We start from the raw sequence: 16,233 nt of genomic DNA on the forward strand, positions 1-16,233 counted from the left end.
TTCATAAAGAAGAGCCTCTAATACTAGCATTCTCTATTATTTCTCTATTCTTTCTACTTATTTTCTTTTTATTTATTATAAAAATAAAATAAGCAAACAAACAAAAAAACCTTGCTACATATACTGTTAGATGAAGCCCCGCCCCTGTCCACGCCCACGAACCCCGCCCCCTACTGTCCTCTTTTTGAAAAACTAAAATATGGTCACCCTATGTACTTCGCAATCACAGATTCTAACCTACATCTTGGAATCTATGACCCAAATAAGAATTTTCACCGGATATTGTCATCTGAACAAGTAAGTAACAAGTCTGCCACTTTTGTTCTGACCAACTGAGAAAAAAAGGCATTCCAGTACATTGCACTACCAATGGTGATCTTTATGTTTACAGACGTGACGTAATGACGCAGCGGCATTTCCCGCGAAAACCTACCCGTACCACTCAAATTAGAAAACATTATTATAAACTGACCGTTGTGAATCAAGCTAAAGCAAGGCGATAGTTTTGAATACTGGCTGGTTATGTACTTGCTCAAATGTTGATTTCGGATCATTTTTAACCAAAAAGTTATGTTACAAAGCTGCCACCTGCTGGTTAGTTCAGGTAAGTTACAGAGTTACAGCTACAGAGTTAATAGACATTTAAAAATACATTTAATAGTCAATTTAGTCAGATTTTCACAATCTGAATTTGTAGGCATAGTGAGTGTTCATGTGCGCATGTAGACAGTAGACAGGCGTGTGTGTGTGTGTGTGTGTGGTCCTGATATTCTATACGTTATGGGGACCCAATGTCACCACAAGTATAGTAATACCAGTAAATGTTGACCTTGTGGGGACATTTACATCATGGTCCCCATGATGAAACAAGTTTATAAAGAATGCAGATTTTCTTTTCTTTTTTAAATCTAAAATAGGAGTAGAGGTTACGGTAAGGGGATAGAAAATAGTTTGTACAGTATAAAAATCATTACGTCTATGGAATCTCCCCATAAAACATGGAAACCCAAGGTGTGTGTGTGTGTGTGTTCATGTGTTTGTACCTATATAGACATACATTAATTTCAACAAATTAGTAAGTCTTTGAATGTATAAAAATATTTATTACAAAACAAAAAAGGCTACACTTTTACAAAAAAAAGTGAATTAAAAATGTGTACAAGATGTTATTCAAAAAGAACAAGATTACTGAATCGTGTTTGGACACTAGACAGGGAATGTTTATGTGTGTTTTAATGATAGAGAAGATAACTGTGCAGGGGATATGGTAAGCAAAGCATCTTGGTTTTGTTTAGTCCTTTTTGTCCCAGGGAACGTCGAATACACCATCTGCACAGCTGAGACAGGGAGCATGGACCTGCAGAACCAAACCAGAATCAGTATCGCAGCATACAGTGGGACAATGAGTGTTTATATCTTATGTGTTTATATTTACCTGTAGTATGCAGAAGATGTTTGATGCTCTGATCTGTTGTCAACTCCAAAGGTTTCTTTCCCTCAGAGTTCCTTGACGTCCGATTTGCCCCGTGCTCTAACAGTAGTTCCACCTCCTTTGCCCCGCCCACCCTGGTTGCAGCATGTAAAGGTGTGTCAAGGCCCCGCCCACATTGCACATCAGCGCCTTGCGAGAAACAAGAAGCAGTTAAAATTTCCCCCCAATTTATTTTGACTGTATTGAAAAACAATCTTATTCTCATTAACAGTTTGGTTATTATTAACTAAAACCTTGAGAACCTCTCATATTTTACTGCTACATTTGAGTACTGATGCTATTTAATAATCTATTCAATAATTTAATAATAACTTTATATGCATACTTATACATTTATATACATACAGCACTGTATATACTATACATGTATGTCTGTGTACCCTGTACATATGACAATAAAAAAAATAAAAAAATTGACTGATAAACTTTGACTTTTAAAACTAAAACTATTGGAAATCATTTTAGGTATTAAAATAAAGCTGAAATAAAATAATATTAATATATTTTAATATAAAATTATATATTTATAATAATTTATATAAATATTAAATGAAAACTTAAAAACTTGCATTAAAATTACAAATACATGCACATTGTTGACAGTGTTTGTTTAGTACTAAAATTACTCAAACTAAAACTGAAAAAATAATGAAAGCTATAAACTGTAGAAATATTTAAGAATATTTCTAAAAAGAGAAAACATGATCTTTATAGGATATGTTTGTTATTGTACTACGGAATGTAATGATCTTTAAGAACAAACAAAATTAAACACTGTATTACTGTAAAATGCATTGTAAAAAAATGATATCCCTGTAATGGTCATAAAAATGGGACCCTAATCCATTAAGAGTGGTGTGTCTGACCTGAGATTAGCAGGCTCTGTACACATTCTGTTGCCTTGGATTCGCATGCACAGTACAGCGGTGTTCCTATGCTGGGAACCTCCATGTCCACATTCACACCATGAGACAGCAGCACTTCAACGCATGCTGTGTGACCTAAAACATGTACACATAGACATCCCTTTTACTTATATCCCAATGTTTGCAGTGCATTGCAAATTGACACAAATCATCACACATACCTCTCTTTGCTGCTTCATGGAGAGGTGAGCTCTGCAGATGAGCTGGATGGTGGACAGAGCTGTACATCAGAATGAGGCTGACAAGGGCGGGGTTTCCACTACAGCATGCACTGAAGAGAGGAGTGGCTCCATCAAAAGAGACAGCATTGGCCTGCATGCATATATATGTTAGCCATTAATGCATGTTGATGCAGAGACAGTGAGCAAAATAAAGGCAGATACTGTAAATAAAGAGAAAGGTATATACATACATCAGCACCATGCTCCAGGATAAGTTTAGCACAGGTAAAATGGCCTCCAACACATGCTTCATGCAGTGGTGTGATTCCATCTAATGTAGCCATTCCTACGTTGTACCCCTTTACACATGTAAACATGGACAATTCATTTTCTTCATTCATAAATGGAAGCATTTGGTTCATACAAAGTTTGTTCTTATAACAGTTACCTACAAAGTACCACTTGGATTGATTTTTATATTAGTGCGATGATACATGTGTAAGTGTGGTTTAAGTGTTTAAATAGTTTATTTATTTAGCTATTCAGTTTGAAAAATGTTATGCCAGTGTTTCTTCCATCAGTACCTGTGAAAGGAGTCTTCGCAGTGGCAGCAATCTTCCTTGCAAAGCAGCATCGTGTAGAGGTGTTCTGTCGTCCCAGGAACCTATAAGCAGAGACAGACATTTACACGGATATTTAAATGACATGCATATATACTTTTGTTGTTTTTAAGATAATAATAATGTTTATATACAGACAAAACCAATCCCACTCCTAAAAGAACACTTTTTGCATTTTAAAAGGATAGTTCATCCAAAAATGAATATTTTCTTATATTTAATTCACTCAAGTTGTTCCAAACCAAACTGTTGACGGTAGCCATTGCCTTGAAAGCCAATGGGTCGTATATGTTTTGAGCATGTGCATAGCCCACCGAGTCACAGCTCTGACCTCAATGAGAGGTCAAATTAGCAAACATCCGGGGACAATTTCATCCCCAAAGTATAGCCAAGTAAACCAAGTACATTTATTCTAAAATCAATCCCTTTCTTTTAGAATAAATGTTTCCAAAACCAGTCCAGCTGAAAATTCAAACAGGTTTATCTAGATCATCACTCCAAGACAAATGCAGTTTCCTTTTTCTATTTTCAGTGTGTATAATTGTATGGAACACTGACTTGGTGCTACTATCATGGTACATGTGATCCAATAACTCCAGTGATGACAATTTAGTGGATATCGCAACAATTAAATAATTTAGTGTAAAAAATGTTATGAAGTGAAAATAGTAAGAGCTTGGTCCTTGTGGTAACCATAGTATGTTTGACTCCTGAAAACAATTAAGAAGAGAGAAAACACCAGAAGTAGAGGAGGAAAACTCACCTGCCATTAGTGTATTACACACTTGTCCTCCGTACAGGTTAAGCCTGTGATCCCATGGCTTACTCCAGACACTCACTTCAGCTTGAACCACAGCCATCTTTAAACTTCACAAGAAGAGACCTCGCAGGAAGAGAACAACTGAGATAATGGAGCACAGAGAAACTCTTCAGAGGAGTTTATATGGCCTTCAGAGAAACAAGAACCCCCCTTGGCAAGAATGCACCTCCCACTGTTATCAGTGATATGTGTTTGCACCCCCATCTCCTCAAACTCGAGAGGTGAGCATCCCCCGCATAAACACATCCCCTCAAAATGAGTCGATACGACAGAGGAGCTAAAACAGAGTTAAAAACATACATATACAAAGCCCCTTTAAGCAGTTTCAGAGAACAAATCATTGAAATAAATGAAACTTTTGTTACAGCAAGTCAAGACTCAGTAGGTTCCTCTTAAAAGTACAAACTTTGATCTACAAACTCAAAAATAGATATGATTTTGCAAATACAGCAAGTGAAATGGCTAAAACCAAAAGGAGCCATGAACCAAAGCCAGTGTAACTGCAAATGTAATTGGTGATACAGTATCTGCCTCTCCAGCAAAACATGATTTACATGCAGTGTTATGCAGGAACAATACCGTTCTAGCTGGATAGGGTGGCTATTGAATGTGCATGTGTGTGAAAGCAGACAGAACGGGCGATAAGTGTGTGTTAACGGCTCCTGGTTTTAGCCTTGAATGGATGAGGTCGTGTATTATCTGCCTTGTTTTTGGTGTTAGCATAAGATTCCTGATCCAGACCAAGGCCAAGATCCAGGCCAAACCCTTACGGTTATCTACAACAAAAACAACTACTTTACCATAAGGTGCCACACTTACACTCAACAGCTGCATATTTAAAGTAAATTTGTACATACATTTTATGTTATTGTGTGGACAAAATCCTAAAAGCACACACAAATGCATTCATTCAAAGTTAAAAAATAAAAGAATGCATACTTATGGCATGTTAATAAAGTTTATTGTGTCAACAAAAATAATTAAAATTTACACCTTTTCTCAGGTAGTATGAACCTTTGTGCATTACAATCATGTTCACAATACTCACAGAGAAGGTTAATAAAAAATACCAAAAAAGTGAGTATGAAAAGTAAAGTATAGCGCCCTAAAACGAGTGTGCTGCATGTGAAATAAATACATTCACACCATTATCCAAAGTCAATAAAAAAAGTAGCAATGGAAATAAGAACAGGCTTAAAGAGAAACAAGCACTGTCAGGTCAAAGAAATAAACATACGATGCATCTTACATTTTATAGCTCCACTAGAGCTCAAAAACTGTGTGTTTGGTATTAAAACTTTCAATTCAGCTCATTTATGTCAGTATAAATCTCATCTACACCATACAGATATGCTGTGAGATGAAAAAATGTAAAGGTGAGACAGGAAAAGCTGGCACGGTTTGTCATTTATCTTGAATCTAGACATTTAAAGATATTTGTGCAACAATTTCAACAAGTTTAGACCATTTTCTGATGGGGGTTTACTTAAAGGCAGGTTTTCAATGTGTAAAAGCAGGCGCTGAACTATAGGAGTGACTGAGGATAGCTTTTCAAAGCTTTCTCTTCACCTGAGGTCACTGTTTTATACAGGAATGTAAACAGTAGTCAGCACGTTTTGATGTACCATATGGCGCTTTTCCACTGCATGGTACGACTCGGCTCGCACGGCTCAGTACAGTACGACTCAGCTCGGCACGGCTTGGTTTGCGTTTCCACTACAGTTTAGTACCGCTTTAGAGTGGGCAGGATTATTCACATGTCGTTATAGTTGCGCCGCCTCTACTGCCGCAACTCCTGAAACACTTTTTCATTCCGCGTCGCCCCATCAAGCTCTCACTGGATCCGCTCCTCTGCTATCAAGGAGAGGAACGTCTGTACTTCCTCAACAGACCACGAAACAGCCATTTTTTGGTTGTTAAAAAAGGTGTGCTTGCTCAAAACAGTTGCGTTCGATCCTTCGCTGGCTGTGCTGATTTAAATCTAGCGGTTCTGTTGTGTTTGTGTCGCAAGTTCAGTGACGATTCTTTCCGGCCAATCAGTGATCAGCAGAGTTTACATGTCACATTTTGGTAACGGTACGGTTCACTTGGAACCTCAACCAAGGTGGTACTAAAAAAAGTACCAGGTACCAGGTACTGTACCCAGTGGAAAGCCCCCCAAAAGTGAACCGTACCATGCCATACCATACAGTGGAAAAGCGCCAATAGTGCACTATGATGTACTGGTACTACAGTTTTAGTTCAGTTCACTTGCATCCTTCCCCTTCTAAATAAAGTTCATCATAAGCCTACTGTGAGGTCATGTTAGATCATTAGTCAGGACAGAGCCGGGTTTGGCACTTTACTTTTCTTCTTACTAAGAAGCTGCCCCATGCGGCTGTGGGGGCCTGATGAGTCTACAGCAACATCAACTAGACGATCTGGGCGGAGCCACTGCAGGAAAAGCAGGAAGATGAAGTTGATAACAGCAACAAAGGAGAAAATGGAGCCTGCCACGGCACCACAGTGAGAGCGCAGTCTATGCAATCGCGCAGACAACGGCAAAACGGGCTCCCTGCACACACGATTATACACCTGAAACAAACACACAGAGAGTGAGCATGTTATACAATAATAATAATAATAATTAATAATAAAATATACTACCAATCAAAAGTTTGGGCTCAGTAAGATTAATTTCTTTTTAAAAAAATGTATACTTTTATTAGCAAGGATTATCACAATTTCCAGTTTCAGCCTTGGTGAGCATGAAAGACATCAAAAATTGTCAAAAAAACCTTACCAATCGTTTTTTGAAAGTTAGTGTACATCCAACAAATATTTCAAGCATGTTATTAAAACTCACCTTTTCTGTGCGCTCAGCGACGTTTCTCCAAGTGTACAATGTTCGGACCTTGTGGTGGATGGTGGCAGGAGACGCCACGTTTCCTGTTCGTATTCTTGCAATTACAGTTTCCAAGCCATCACAAAGTGAACGAACTGATGGTTCACACAGAGTTACCAACTCATCAGGCAGGACTTCAGGTATACCTCCAACACGGGTGCTCACCACCTGTACACATGCAGGCACACAGAGCAGTGCTTATTTAGATTTGATCACTGATGAACATCCATAAATCAGGGCTCAACAATAAAGATGGCATGTTGGCCTGGGGTTTCTTTTCTTTTGGTAAAGAAAACAATGTGGAAAAAAAAACATTCAACAAAACAGTATCTATACACATTTCTAGCAAAAACTAAAGAAACAAAAATAAACAATAAAAATTTTTTATTTTTGGTGTGGGAAGGAAAGTAAACAAATCTGAACTGCTAGTCAGACTGGGCTTGCTGTTGACCCCAGTCATAAATAAATTACATGTGTTATATTTTCATCCAAAGAAACTTACAACATGGAAACCAGTTAATTGTACCTTTAAAACATGTATCAATCTAACATATATTGTGCATAACGTCACACAATATCCTTTTGTACAACTTAAAGTCAACATGATATGTCATTTGTAACCCATTTTACTTCCATAATGTGATTTCACTCATACATATTCATAAAAAAAAAAAAACATACCTGCAGCCCACAGCTGGCCCCTTCCACTATGGCCATACAGAAGGCCTCAGTGAGAGAAGTGTTGAGAAAGATATGACCCTGAACAAGAACATCCCTCACATCTTTATGATCCAGAGCTCCCAGAAGACGAACCCTTTATATACATAAAAATAACAGGGGGTAAAGAAATTATATACAAACTCACAGAGATCCTTTCTCATGCACACTGGATTTCTTACCTGTCATGAAGCTGATATTTCTCTCGAACCTCTTCCAGTATGATTCTTTTGGGTCCCTCTCCACCAATCAGAAAGCAGAGATCTGGATGCTTTTCACATAATTCAGGAATGATTCCACTTAGTAAATCAATCCCTGCAAAACAACCGGCCAACAAATGAGATGATGCTATTTTTTTCCTAGATCTATTTTTCTTTACCTAAAAATGTAATTAAAATGCAATTCATACACAGAATGCACGTCTTCAATCATAAACACTTTTTTCATTTCTGAAATGAATTAATAATAATTAATTATAGATTATTCATTAAAAAATATATTTTTTATAATTTTTGGAGGTAAAAAACAATTCAGGGTGATAATACAACTGTCCTGATATCATAATTTAAAAATGCCTAAAACATGAAATACTTGAAAAGGAAACCTTATTAAGTAGCTTGACATACGCTTTTATTACTATTCTTTTTTTAAAACAAAATATATTTATTAATTAATAACTCATGACATCGTTAAAAACTTTTTTTTACTGATTTTTTTTTTCAAAATCAAGATTTTATTTTTACTTTGATTTACTCTTACATGTAGGGCTGCACGATATATCGTTTCAGCATCGATATCGCGACGTGCGCATCCGCGATAGTCACATGGCAGGATGTGCGATGTTTAGTAGGCACTGCTGGTTATATTTATACTGATCCGTTTTCTTTGCTCACACACAGACACGGTGTCTACACCAGACGCGACAGCTGTACAGAGATACCCATTTTAAATACATGTAGTAGTAGAGCTACTGCACGCGATTTTCAGTGCTGAAAATACGTTTATCCTTTGTTGAAACTTCCGCGTCATCGCGGAGAGCGCAGGTCACGGTCGCTTAGCAATGCAAGACGTCACGAAAGCGCAAGAGCTCCCGAGCGCTTTGGAAAGAAGGAGAGAGCAGCGCGGCTGGCGTTTTCAGGCGCGACATGTGAACGGCCCCAAAGTCCGTCTACACTGGACACGACAAAGCGACCGTTGCATATCATTTTAACTTTTGTGTCTGTACGACATAAACGAGGCATCAGTTTACTGGGGATTTGTCGTGTCGCGCCGCATCCAGTGTAGACAGCATCACTGAATAAAATGGATTCTATAGTATTTTGTCGCGTCGCGCCGCGCCACTCGCGTCTGGTGTAGACATGGTGAGAGCCACGCAGATGCACCTGAACACCAAATTCCGTTCACTTCTGCGTCTATTTGTGCCTGAAATACTGTGCTCTGCTAGTATCCTTGTACACACAGATGCTTATGGCTTAGGTGAAGGTAAACAATTGAGAAAGAAAATGGATGTGGAACAGTATATTGGTTCACAGCAGTTTAATGTTCCTGTTGCTTTCGGTCATGAACGTTAATCAAACAAAACACAAAGAAAACTCACTTTTGTAGCTTTAACACAGATTTATTAGATTTAATTTATACAGTGAAGGCTATGCAGTGTTATTTTACATTTGATTATTCTATTTCTGTACCTGAATACTGTTAGACTTACCTGAAAAAATATAAAGCACTGATTATTTAATTTGTATCTTTGTTCTGTTATTTATCTATGCTTGTAATTTGTTTATTTCCTATGCTGATTTACTCGCCTACAAAATCACCCCAATCATTGATTAGTTTTTTCCCCAAATAGAGCTATTGAAGTTTTTTATATATATAATATATATCGCAGGAAAAAAAATATCGCAATGTGAGTTTTTTCCAATATCGTGCAGCCCTACTTACATGTATTCAAGGCGCAAAGAAAATATGTTTTTAATTTACTTATTTTACATGACATTTTTAGAACCATTAAAATTGAACTTTTATTGAAATTGATATAAAAGTTTTTCAAAGATTGTCATTGCCCCCACACACAACCTGCATATATGAATACATTATTCTGCAATGCAAATAAAAACACTATATCCTCTACCTACCTTTCCTGTAAACCAGTCGACTGATGACCACAATGGTGATTTTGCTGTTGTCACGGCGACATGGGTCAGGGGTGAAGTCAGTGGGGTCAACAGCATTAGGGATGACGGAGACAATTTCAGGGTCCAGGGCGGCCCGCAGTACAGTGTTCTCTTTACTAGTGTACGACACACACACAATGTGATTGGTGTCACACAGTGAGACAGTCAGCAGCTTATTGGTCAGTACAGAACTCAGGTCCGCAAATCCAAAGAGAGAGTGATCTGTGAATACGGTGTTGAGTCCCATAGTCTTGGCGTGGAACAGAGCATCATGGGCCATCGCGGAGAAGGAGCTGTGAGCATGCACGATTGTGATGCGTTCACGCACGAACACACACCGGAGTAACGGCAAACTGTGGAAGCAGGTGGTTGCCGTGGACTGATTATACATGACCTGAAATGAAAAGGCATGAGGATGTGAGTGGTAAGGTTGATATGTATAATATGACCTTTGTAAACAAATAATACACACACCTGCAGTGGTAGGTAATACACCTTTAGTCCGTTGATCAGGTAGCGAATCCCACGACGGTCTCCATATGCATGTGTTGCTATGACAACCTTGTGGCCCTTCTCTATGAGGCACTGTGAGAGCTGGTAGATGTGACTCTCCACGCCACCCATGTTTGGGTAGAAGAAGTCTGACACCATACAAATCCTGTGCTTCAGGCCCTGCTCATGATCAGAGTGCCGAAGTGTGTTGGAGGAGTGTGTGTCCAAGGATGGGGGCGTTTTATGTGCATGAGTGTGACCTCTCTTTCTGTGGCCCATAGTGATGTGAAATCCTCAGCGCTCTCCCATACAAAATATACAGATCCACCTGTGCACAAAACAGTCACACTTCTGCTGTCACATACTTTAATATAGTTTGTAGTATATTGTGGTTTAATGCGTAACTACAGCACTGCATTGTTGTAGAGCATGCACTCAAAATTTCATCCACCGTTACGGTTTATGGTGATGTGACAATAGTGATTTGATTTGATAGACGGAGACTTAACGGACAGACAGGCAGATGAAGTATCGAGTTACACGGATTAAACACACATTACGTACATTAATATTACGTTACATTTACATAAATGTAAATAAATGAAAAAGATAGTGAAAACACTCACTCAGTCAAAACCGGGCTAGTAGAAAATTTGACTGAACAAAGAATGATTTAAGATGTGTGCATGATCTAGGTACATCTCTAGCACGTTTTAAATCAATCATTAAGTTGTAAAGCATCGACATCATAGAAATGAAATGAAAAGATTTCTACTGTATTTCTCTGGAATACAATATAAGCAAAACAGTAGACGCTCACGTCTACTTACGTACTTCCGGGTTTTTTTCTTCATGGTGTAATAATTTAATAATAATAATTTATGCATTTAGCATACGCTTTTATCCAAAGCGACTTACAGTGCATTCAGGCTATACATTTTTTACCAGTATGTATGTTCCCTGGGAATTGAACCCACGACTTTTTGCGCTGCTAACGCAATGCTCTACCACTGAGCCACAGAAACATGTAAAATAATATCATGCGGCGATCGGTGCTGCCCTCTAGAGGACACAGTATGTTTACAGGCATCTACATTTCGATTTCAATAAGACTACAGCCTTTAAGGCCCCGATATACTTCAAACGAAATCGAAGAACGAACTGAAATGACGTAATTTCGAACAAATTCAGGCCGAAACGACTTCTTCTTCTTTTTGTTCAATGGGCGTTCACTCCTTAGGAGTATTACCGCCACCTACTGTACATCTTGCGCACATGGGTGATGAATCTGTAATGAAGGGAAAAAAATAAATAAAACAAATTTGTAATGCCCCACCCACCCCAGAGGATCCGATCAGACTCAGAGCCCAAGCTTCAGCTGTCGCTGCATATTCAGCTCCTCCAGCTTCCACACTGTGCTCCTCAACCTCCGCGATGGGCAGAAGCATCATGATCCTCATCCTCAAACACTAAATCCTGTGGTCTAATCCTGTGAGCTGTAAAAATGTTAAAACCACCGTAAACATCTGACTATCACTCAAACCCTTTCCCAGAAGGTCCACGACACTCACTGGTCTGCTCCTTATATTGCTAAAAAGACTGTTACGCTGATCTTCATATTTATCACATTTAAAGAGCACATGCTCTACTGTTTCAAAAACATCACATTCATCACACATACCATTTTCATGCTTCCCCACTTATTTTCGTCTTAAATCTTGGAATGTACACTCCTATGCCCCCTTTTTGTTTGATTGGGTCTTTAGGACCCATCTGTATAGATCTGTATAAAAGAATACAAATTTTCTCTCATAAAAACTATTAGATTTCATAACTATTAGTATATATTTCTTCTGCTTTTTCCCGGGCCTCCAACAATCTCATTTCAACAATGGGTTCAGGAATATTCCATACCGATACCCCATTTAATGGCATGTTGGGACAGATTTCTTCATTCTCCAGACCACAATCCTTGACCCACTGTTCATACTTCCAACCAAAACTATTCCCTCCATTCTTTTTATATTCCCAACAATCATTTAAAATTGTGCGTGTACGATGACTCTTATTACTACCCTGTAGATTAACCCAATACATCATCGCAAGCTTTTCTCTTCTTAAATCTAATGGCATCTCCCCCATTTCGACCCTGATGGCATCTAGAGGAGTTGATCTTATTGCTCCACAGCAGATTCTAAGTGCTCTGGACTGTATGTTGTCCAGTTTCTTTAATTCTGATTTTGCCGCAGCACCATACACTGCACACCCATAGTCTATACTAGACCGTATTAAGGCTTGATATACATGTAACAGTGCACTTTTCCTTGCTCCCCATTCATACTTGGCTATTGAAGTCATGCAATTTATTACTCCTTTGCATTTGTTTTCAATTTTCTTAATATGTCTCTTCCAAGTTAATTTTTCATCAAAGATTAATCCAAGATATTTGAACTCTGTTACTCTTTCTAACAATTGTTCATATAATTTCAGAGACATTTGTTCCATTTTATTTTTCTTTGTAAAAACCATATATTGAGTCTTTGATACTGAAATCTTCAATCCCCAATCTACTGACCACCTTTCAACTCCATTTATTGATTCTTGTATTCCTTTAACTACATTTCCTAAATTCCTACCTCTTCTCCATACTGCACCATCATCTGCATATAATGCCTTCCCAATGCTTGGTTTAACTCTTTCAAATATATCATTAATCATTACATTAAATAAAATTGGACTGATTACACTTCCTTGTGGAGTCCCATTCAGGATATCATACGATGCTGACATTTCTTTATCTATTCTTACCTGGAATGTACGCTCAAACAAAAAATCTAATATCCAATTATACATTCTCCCCCCATTCCGATTTTATTTAACTTAATTAACAGTCCCTCCCTCCCTCCATAAAGTGTCATGCCTTTTCAATGTCAAAGAAAACAGCAACAAGAAATTCTTTCATTATTAGAGCTTTTTTAACATCATTTTCAAATAATATCAGAGCGTCCATTGTAGATCTCTTCTTCCTAAAACCACTCTGAGCTGATGATAATATTTCTTTTTTTCTCCAAAAAATAATTCAACCTTCTTGCTATCATTTTCTCCATTATCTTGCATAAGGTAGATGTAAGAGCAATTGGCCTATAACTATCAGAGTTTGATGCATCTTTACCTGGTTTCACTACTGGTATCACTATTGCACTTTTCCAATCTTTGGGTAAGATGCCTTCATTCCATATATGATTATATAAATCCATTAATGCTTTAACGGCTACTTCTGGTAAATTTTTTAACATACTGTAACTGATCATGTCTCTCCCTGGCGTTGTATTCTTTGAATTGTTAATGGCTATTTTTAACTCAAAAGAATTAAAATCCTCATCCATATTACTATCAACTCCTTGTTTTTTCATACGAACATTCTCATATATTTTACTTAACTCTTGTCTTCTTTTTAAGAACTTATCATTCAAGTTTTCAACACCATGAACTTTAGCAAAAGTTTTGGCTAAGACTTCTGTCTTTTCTTTATTCGTTCTGGCTATTTTCCCTTCCTCTTCAATTACAGGGATCTGTTTATAATTATTAATACCATTCATTTTCCTAATCATTCTCCATACCACATGCATTCCAGTCTCTCTCCCAATTGTGTTACAGAATTCCTGCCAAGCCTTTCTCTTTGCACTTTTAATTACCCTTCTTGCAGCTGCCCTTTTCTTCTGATATTCTACAACTGTATCCTGAGTTATTAACCTTTTTAAAATCCGGAATGCCTTATTCCTCTCTCTAATTGCCACTGTGCACTCTTCAGACCACCACGGTACACTTTTCGGTAACACTTTATTTTGATGGTCCGTTTTGAACATTCTGTTGACAATAAGTAATGTTGCACCTACATGACTGCTAACTCACATCAGAGTATTGGTAGACTGTTTGCTTAAATATCTGCTAACTCTTTATTGTCATGGTCTCCCAACAGACATTCTACTGACTGCAAGTACGTCAACTTATTCTAACCCTAACCCTACTAGTCTACTAATACTCTACTAATACACTAATGAGAGTTAGTAGACATGTAGGTGCAACGTTACTTATTGTCAACAGCTTTTAAAATCCGGAATGCCTTATTCCTCTCTCTAATTGCCACTGTGCACTCTTCAGACCACCACGGTACACTTTTCTTTTTCTTTCCATTACCTCTTATTAACGGTATAGATTGATTTGCTGCAGAAATTATTTCTCCTACTACCTTATTATATTTCTCCTCAATATTCCCTTCCAACTTCATATTTTTGAAATTTTCTTCACACAACACATAAAATTCCTTCCATTTTGCCTGCTTAAATCCCCATCTTGCACACTGATTAAAGTTTTGCCTTTGGACTGCACTCTGAATCTCACAAACTACAGGCCAACGATCACTGCCCAAATTATCTTCAAGTACACTCCAAGTACACTTACTGGCTAAGGCAGCTGATGTTATTGTGAGATCTAAACATGACATGCCACCTTTAATTATATCCATTCCTGTTGGTTTCCCATCATTCAAACATAAAAGCGAGTGCTCTTCTATAAATTCTTCTATAACTATCCCATTATTGTCTGTATTTTTACTACCCCATAAACCATTATGTGCATTAAAATCCCCACATATAATAATTTTACTCCGTGTATCACCCATCACTTCTTCTAATACAGTATTACTTATTTCTTTGCATGGATTATAAAAATTTGTAATTCTAATTTCTTCATGTATTCCCATTACTTCTATACTTACACATTCTACATTATTACTTTTGTATATTCTCTTATATGCTATGCCTTCTTTAATAAATGTTGCACACCCTCCACCTCTTCCAGTTTCTCTATCTTTCCTCTCTACTACATATCCATTGATCTTAAAATCCAAGGAGCTATTTAACCATGTCTCCTGAATACACATGATGTCTGGTGCCTTTTCCATTTCTGTGATATGTTTTTTAAATTCTTGCCCATTTGCTATTAAGCTCCTGGCATTCCAATGTAGTAGTAGGAAAGGAGTCGTATCCAAAGCAGCAGTTCCTTCCTTTGCTTTCAAAATCCCATGGACCTTCTCCGCTGTAACTCCTGTTAACTTGAGAAATTTGTTAGCACATTCTACGATAATCTTTAACTTGTCCGATTTACTTTCCACTTGTGAAGTGCCATTTACCACCGCACAAATGAATGCCACAAAGTCAATTTTATTCATCAATATGTAGATCTGATTCATTCCTCTCAGGATTTACTCCTTTCTGGGTATAGGATTCCATCCTGATTCCTTGCATATTAGTTCTCTTTGTTTCAATTATACCTTTGGCTTTTACCTTACGGGTAGCTTCTGCATGTTAAATTTTGCACTGTTTTTATTTTTTGTACTTCATGAGCTTCTTGTTGTACAGTGCATCCTGCATATGCTGCGCTATGTCCTCCCCCACAATTACAGCATTTAATCTCTACACCCTCCTCACACTTGTTGTTCGTTTTGGCTCCTAAACACCTTTGAACTACCATTAGTCCGTGGCGATTACGCAGTCGGTGGGTGTGTTCTGGAACTCAGCCTTCTTTGACGTGTGATTTGGAGTTCTTTGATTGAGAATGGAGGATGGGTTGGGTTTGTTTTTTTTCCCCCAAACCCATGTCAGTTTTGTCTGACATTTGGACATGCCTAGTAGTTAACGTCATAATGACTAATTCTGTGTTTTTATCATAAAATTATGTACAATAACTGCTGCAATGCTGCAAAACAAATAACTTAATAAAAATAGCGATGTACAGTGAGAGAGATTTACACGTCATTACTTTCACAAATAATTGCAACTGCATTTCAAAAATGTTTTGATACGAAAATTCAAAGAGGTATTTTTCAATTAATCTATTATTAGACTGCATTTACATTGCACATCTACTTTGACAAATTATATTTTGC

At 37.6% G+C, this 16,233-nt stretch overlaps 2 protein-coding genes across 3 annotated transcripts; both read right to left on the reverse strand.

Annotated features, from left to right (window-relative positions):
- Window positions 1–1,230: 1,230 nt before the first annotated feature.
- LOC107655497 (ankyrin repeat and SOCS box protein 11-like) lies at window positions 1,231–4,074 on the reverse strand. Its single transcript, XM_016442984.1, has 7 exons — window positions 3,963–4,074; window positions 3,164–3,243; window positions 2,831–2,938; window positions 2,580–2,730; window positions 2,359–2,493; window positions 1,436–1,621; window positions 1,231–1,357 (listed from the first exon to the last, which is right to left on the reverse strand). Exons 1-7 carry the CDS (start codon window positions 4,057–4,059, stop codon window positions 1,233–1,235), a joined length of 882 nt encoding a protein of 293 aa, XP_016298470.1. The 5' UTR covers window positions 4,060–4,074; the 3' UTR covers window positions 1,231–1,232.
- A 2,127-nt stretch (window positions 4,075–6,201) lies between these two features.
- On the reverse strand, window positions 6,202–11,158 carry LOC107655498 (phosphatidylinositol N-acetylglucosaminyltransferase subunit A-like). 2 transcript variants are annotated; one of them, XM_016442985.1, is made up of 7 exons: window positions 11,107–11,158; window positions 10,269–10,614; window positions 9,756–10,188; window positions 7,803–7,935; window positions 7,585–7,717; window positions 6,865–7,071; window positions 6,202–6,593 (listed from the first exon to the last, which is right to left on the reverse strand). In XM_016442985.1, exons 2-7 carry the CDS (start codon window positions 10,563–10,565, stop codon window positions 6,336–6,338), a joined length of 1,461 nt encoding a protein of 486 aa, XP_016298471.1. In that variant the 5' UTR covers window positions 10,566–10,614; window positions 11,107–11,158; the 3' UTR covers window positions 6,202–6,335. The 2 variants fall into 2 exon arrangements, with proteins under 2 accessions (XP_016298471.1, XP_016298472.1); XM_016442986.1 differs by lacking the exon at window positions 11,107–11,158 and having other exon boundaries at window positions 10,269–11,100.
- Window positions 11,159–16,233: the final 5,075 nt, after the last annotated feature.

The sequence above is a fragment of the Sinocyclocheilus anshuiensis genome, unplaced genomic scaffold, assembly GCF_001515605.1.
Source record: "Sinocyclocheilus anshuiensis isolate Anshui unplaced genomic scaffold, SAMN03320099.WGS_v1.1 scaffold1148, whole genome shotgun sequence".
In the NCBI taxonomy this organism is placed as follows: domain Eukaryota; kingdom Metazoa; phylum Chordata; class Actinopteri; order Cypriniformes; family Cyprinidae; genus Sinocyclocheilus; species Sinocyclocheilus anshuiensis.